The sequence below is a fragment of the Galeopterus variegatus genome, unplaced genomic scaffold (genome assembly GCF_000696425.1).
Source record: "Galeopterus variegatus unplaced genomic scaffold, G_variegatus-3.0.2 Scaffold3413, whole genome shotgun sequence".
Classification (NCBI taxonomy): Eukaryota; Metazoa; Chordata; class Mammalia; order Dermoptera; family Cynocephalidae; genus Galeopterus; species Galeopterus variegatus.
This window is the reverse complement of record NW_007729524.1, coordinates 1-6,391: the sequence shown is the minus strand read 5'-3', so window position 1 is coordinate 6,391 and position 6,391 is coordinate 1. Positions and strand designations below refer to the sequence as shown.

The 6,391-nt window shown below is 31.1% G+C and overlaps 1 protein-coding gene across 1 annotated transcript in view; it reads right to left on the bottom strand.

Moving 5' to 3' along the window:
* LOC103600666 (sodium channel and clathrin linker 1-like) overlaps window positions 1-3,074 on the bottom strand; it is a gene marked incomplete at its 5' end in the record, with an annotated part of 111,003 nt that extends 107,929 nt beyond the window's left edge. The window contains one exon of the mRNA XM_008584971.1: window positions 2,984-3,074. Coding sequence (XP_008583193.1) covers window positions 2,984-3,074 — 91 coding nt within the window. The remainder of the gene's footprint in view (window positions 1-2,983) is intronic.
* Window positions 3,075-6,391: the final 3,317 nt, after the last annotated feature.

The following is a 6,391-nucleotide window of genomic DNA, read 5'->3' as shown; positions in this document are numbered from 1 at the left end:
ACAAATTCAATGCAATCCCCATCAAAATTCCAATGACATTTTTCTCAGAGATGGAAAAAACATTCCTAACATTCATACAGAAGAACAAAAGACCATGAATAGCCAAAGCAATCCTGAGCAAAAAAAATTAAATAAATAAATAAAGCTGGGGGCATAACACTACCTGACTTTAAACTATACTACAAAGTGATAGTAACCAAAACAGCATGGTACTGGCATAAAAACAGACACACAGACCAGTGGAACAGAATAGAGAATCCAGAAATCAACCCACACACCTACAGCCATCTGATCTTTGACAAAGTCTCCAAGACCACACACTGGGGAAGAGACTGCCTCTTCAGTAAATGGTGCTGGGAAAACTGGATATTCATATGTAGGAGAATGAATCTAGACTCATACCTCTCACCATATATCAAAATCAACTCAAAATAGATTAAAGAATTAAATATATGTCCTGAAACAATAAAACTCCCTAAAGAAAACATAGGGGAAACACTCCAGGAAATAGAAAAATATGTATATATATTATTTCATATTTACTATTTCAGTTGTTTTATATTTTTTCCTATATCTGAGTTGCCATCTGGTGTCATTTTCTTTCAACCTAAAGAACTTCCTTAAGAATTTTTTGAACTGCTGGTCTATTGGGGACAAATTCTCTCTGTTTTTGCTTGTTTGAAAATGCCTTCATTTGCCTTCATTTTTGAAGTATAGATTTATTGGATATAGAATTCTTAGTGAGCATTCTTTTTTCCTTCAGCACTTCAAATACATTATTCCAATGCTTTCTGCTTTCACAATCTCTTCATGAGAACGAAGCCATTAATCTCATCATTGTTATCCTGGTCAGGTCATTTTTCTGTTGCTACTTTTATGTTTTCTCTTTATATTTGGCTATCAGTATTGTCATGATGTGTCTAGAGGTGACTCTGTGTTTATTCTGCTTTGGGATTCAGCAGATTCTTGGAACTGTTAATGTTTTCCACCAAATTTAGTAAGTTTTCAGCCATTACTTATTTAAATACTTTTTTTCTGCTCCCCTTCCCCTTCCTTTGCAAGTCCAATTACACTTATGTTGGATTGCTTCACATTGTCCCACAGATCCTTGAGGTCTTGTTCATTTTTATCCAATCTTCTAAACTCTCTATTCTTTGAATAGAGAAATTTCTATTTTTCTGTCTTCAAGTTCACTGATCATTTCTTCTGTCTTTTCTAATCTATTTTGAGTTCATATAATGAAATTTTTATTTCACTTGCTATACTTCTAAGCTCTAGAATTTCTATTTTTAAAATTATTTTCTAGTCCTCAATAAAAATTCTCTATTTCTTCCTTAATTTTGTCCTAATTCTAAGCTAATTTTAAAATGTATTTTCTTCAATTCATTGAACATATCTATAATAGGTGATTTGAAGCTTCTGCCTGCTGAATTCAACTGCTGGGTCCACTGAGAGTCATTTTCTATTGACTGCCTTCCCTCCACCTCCTATCCCACAGGTATGTGTCATACACTCTTGTCTAGTAATTTTTGGTTGAACACTGGATAATGGAAATAATACATTGCAATTACGGTGGATTGCTTTGTTCTTTTGAGGATTACAGCTTATTATTATTATTATTATTATTATTATTATTATTATATTTTTTTTGTATAAGTAGGTAATTATCTTGCTTGGACTTAAACTCTGTTGAAATTTGTTCCCCCTACAGTATGCAGCGGCTAATATCTGTTATTAGTTCTTACTACTTCCCACTATTACTTTTTTAGCTAGGTCCCTAGGGAACCCCCTACACCTGCATAATTTCAGGATCAGTCAAGATTTGTGCAGAGGTAGGGTTAACACTCTTTATGGTTTCTGTGCTCCTAGAGATTCCCCTGTAATTCCCAGCTGCTCTTCCAGCTTTGGGCTATGTGCTCTGACACTTCAAACAATAAGGCTTGTGTTTTCTGCTGCTTAATTTGCACACATTTCTGGAATGTAGTCAATTATAAAAAATAGCAATTTCTCTCAGCTCTTCTTTACTGGACTCCCTTAGGGTCTCTCCTCAACTCTCATATGCATAGTTTAGCTGTCAGGCATGGATTTGGTAAGAATTTATACTCAGAATTTGGGTCCCATTTTTTTTGTGTGGTTTTCTTGCTGCCAGTATTTCCTCTTTAATTTGCAATTGCTTTTTCAGCCCTAAACTTTGTTCTTCGGTACCCTAAGGCCATATAAAACTGTTGTTTTCTGAAGCCATAGCTGTTTGTACTGGGGAGAACCATCAGGTCAGAAATCCAAAAACTAACAATTATTACCTCTTTTACATCTTTCTGTTTTGGGGAGCTTTCCAGTGTTTTAAAAAATTTATCCTATTTTTAAGAGTGGATTAGTTATCTGATTGGTTATCTATGGGAAGGTTCTTGTAACTTTTCCAATAACAAATCTACTGTTATTGGAAATCTATAGTCACCTTTTTACAGATCAGGAAATATGGCTTAGAAAGTTACACAGCTAGTAAGTACCAGGGCTAGAATTTTTAATAATTAAACCCATCTAAATCTAAAGCCTGTCCTTTCCTTGACACCCTCCTAATATTTCCCTATCACATATAAAAAGAAGCAGAATCTATTATACCAATAAATATTTTAATAAAAAACATAATATGTAGTATTAAATGCTTCTTTCTTCCATCTACATATAGCCAATTAACCAAAAGTTGATTTTGTATTAATTTGCATTTCAATAATGATGTGTTTAGGGATGATTATGATGTTTTACTGAATTAGGCTAAAGTGAATGGAAACAAAAAATTCTTCATAAAGTTGTTTCCAATACTATAATTTAGCTTCCTACTTTCATATTTTATATTGAAATGGCAATAAAACAATTGATTCATCTTCTAAAAACCCTCCTTAATACGTAGTCCAAAATAAATTAATAATAAAATATATAGAAAACTGAGCTATAGGCCTCCCACTGTTTTGGAAATGGAAAATACCTTCATTTGCATTTGTCCCTGAAGATCTGCAGTCACTTTAGCTAATTCTTCCACTTTTGTTGCTGCAACTCTCAGATCTACCTTGGCTTGCCTAAAAAAGAAAGTAAATTAATAAACATTTTTTTCATAGACCATAAAGAATAAAAAATTAGAAAAGAAATCTAAATTTGATAAAATCAGTACTCTTATTTACCTAAAAATGGATGTAAGGGGTAAATTCTGAAAGATTCCTTTAATATTATAGAACACATGTGAAAGAGAGTAAAGAGAAAAAAATATACCTGAATGAGGAGAGGTACAAAGTGTGAGTCATTAATACTTTATTTGGATAAATTATATTTTATACTCAAATAATTCAATATGTTTTATGAAAAAGAACTTTTTCATATTGATAAATTATCTAACAAGAGTTCCAGTGCACTAAGTAGAATATTTATCATGTCTATAATTTCTTGAATTGATAAAGTTAGAAAAATATTGCTGATTGGCCTTTTCTGTAAAAATGAACCTAAGCTTTAATACCGTGATCATTCCTTAAACATCAGAAGTATGTATTATGTGACCATGTAATATAATTAATTAAAACATTTGTTCCATGATAACATAATACTTACTTTCTTCAGAATCGGTAGTTACAAAGGATAAAGAAGACAAATTTTTTGAACATTCTAACAATCAAATAAGTTTTAATATCTTCCTGACTGCCCAAAGGAAATGATTTCAGAACAATAACATAAGGCTTTCTTAAACAGAAAAAAAGATTTTAGTATATTAAATTTTCCTGAGTCTAATTCTAAATTGTCTCTCAAATGTATATTCTATTTCCATTTCTATTATTCAACCTTTAGCCCCATCATCACTTCCCCAAACTATTCCAATAGATTCCATATTCATCTCTTCACGGCTGGTCTCTTTAATTTGTTCTCTATAATGCATCTAATCTGTTTTTTAAAAAAGTTATCTACTAATAAAATCCCGTTTAAAAAATGATTTCTGGATTCCCCACTTCTTTTGGCATAAAATCTACACTCCTATACATAGCATATAAAGCTAGTCATCATCCAGCTTAAGAGTCTCATCTTTTGCCAACTCCCCCATGTAATTTATGTTATAACAGACTAACAACTCTCTGTTTTCTAATTACACCCTTGTTTCTTGTTTCACATGTCTGAGTGAATTAGTCTTCTGCTTTTTCTAACAAATTCTTCAATTTTGACCTCTTTCAAGTCTCCCCATCTCAAGTCTTCACTAAATTCTCCTAGGCAAAAGACCTTATAATCCCAGTCCTTATAATGCATAATACATTGTACATTATGAACAGATCACACCGTGTTGTAAGCAATACTACATAGATTCTCCCTTGTGAAATTGTGAGTTTATAAAAAAGTAAATATTGTAAGATAATTAAAGGCAAGGATTACATTTTATTAATTTTTAAACCCTAAGGAGATAACACAGTACCTGGCATGTAGGAGACAAGTAAATACACCATAAATGAATGAAAGAGGGCAAAAGGAAAAGGGGGGGGAAATCATCAGAGGTACAACTATATCTTGATATTTTACTTAGATCTTGCACACCCAATTTGATATTCATGTGTGGAAAATTCAAGAATAATAATTTTGTAAACAATTGTTCCAAATATAAATTATTTCATATTACTTTGAAACAGAATCTCCCAGTACATAAGTAAAAAGAAAAAAAGAATCAGGCACTGGTCTTGTCATCAAAAGGCAAAATATTCTGAAAACATTTAGGTTATTACATTAAATTCCCTAAAACACGAATACTACATTGTTTGGGGAAAATAAGTAGTAGTTTTATATATACTCATTCATTCCTATATAGTTCCATGGGGTAGTTAGAAAACAAGTAAACAGTTCTTTATATCTACTTTTAGCATGAATGTTGAAAAAAATTCTAGAATAAAAGTCAGAAGGCCTGTCTGAACTGGCTAAGTGAATTGGGCCAATCGACCTCTCTCAATATCTGCTTCTATAAAATAGTGATAAAAACAATTTTTCCATATAGCTTAAAGAATTATCGTAATGTTCAAATAGTTAATGCATGTTAAAATGCTTTATAAATTTTACTGTACTTTATACAAATGTAGCTAACATCACCATCTTGCTTTTTATTAGATTAAGTTGTCAGGAACTGTGTAGTACAGCATTAATTTACAGCTGGATTGGAAAGCTCTGGAGATGCCTGAATGTCTGGCCTTCACTCTTAGCCAATACATATATATGAACTGTGAGATTTATGAATGTACTGTTTAAAAGTCTGAATCTCTCCTGACAACTCTCAAAACTGATTTGTTTACTGATGATTTTGACCTGGCGTAACTAGAAAGCTAGACTAGGGGATGTGATTGGGGAGGAAAAAAAGACACTGAAGGAAACTTCTGCTTGGAGCTCTCCTGAAGCCAAGATTCACTTCATAGATCTTGGTGGTCCAATCTGGAGACAAAATACGCCTGTGTTTGAATAAAGACCCTAGGACGCTTATGCCTGGATGTTATTTAGACGCCCTGTGATTGCCTATGCTCTTTTTCTTGCTGCACAATATCCTCTGCCTTTAAATAAAAGCCTTATTATGTGAGTATGCTCTGTGGAATCTTGTGAGTCCTTTCAAATATTCAAACTTGTGAAATCTTTGAAGGAACAACAACAACAAAATATCATAATTTTATTTTATTAAGGAACTTTAATAACTATATTTACATACAAATGTTTTTAGATATATTTCTGTTGTATATTTTATTTTATGAAAGTGAAAAACAGTTTTTATTTTAGAAAGACAAATTTGATAAAATAACTATTTAAACATTAATAATCATCATGTCACAACTACACAAATATTTTATTTTTGCTCCAAATAAATATTTGAAAAAGGACATTCTTTCATTTTCAGGTATAGTTCCTTGTTAATGAATTTTAACTTTCTAGGATTTTTTGTTAATGTAATTTTTCATAACTTATTATATTAAAGACATTTAAATCAAATTTCTGAAAAACAAAACTTTGCTCTGCTAAGCAAAGTATAATCAAGTATAACATAAAGGATAGGATATAATACTATATTTAAATAATACCATCGACTTGGACAGAAATTAAAATGCTTTAATTATCAATATTTTTTGAGACGTCAAATAGGATGACTATTTTAAGATAACTTTTTATCTTTTTCTTCCTGCATTCTCATACCACACAGTTCCTAGAAATGTTTATATTTGCTTTACACAATGAAAAATGCTAAGATTCTGAGAGAAAAAATACCCAGTGTTTACTGATTTGATACGTATTCATAAATTCTTCCTCTTAAAATAAAATTGCATACATTATATAATTTATTTATTTATTTATTTATTTATTTATTTTTTTGTTAAATTTTTATTTTGTCAATATA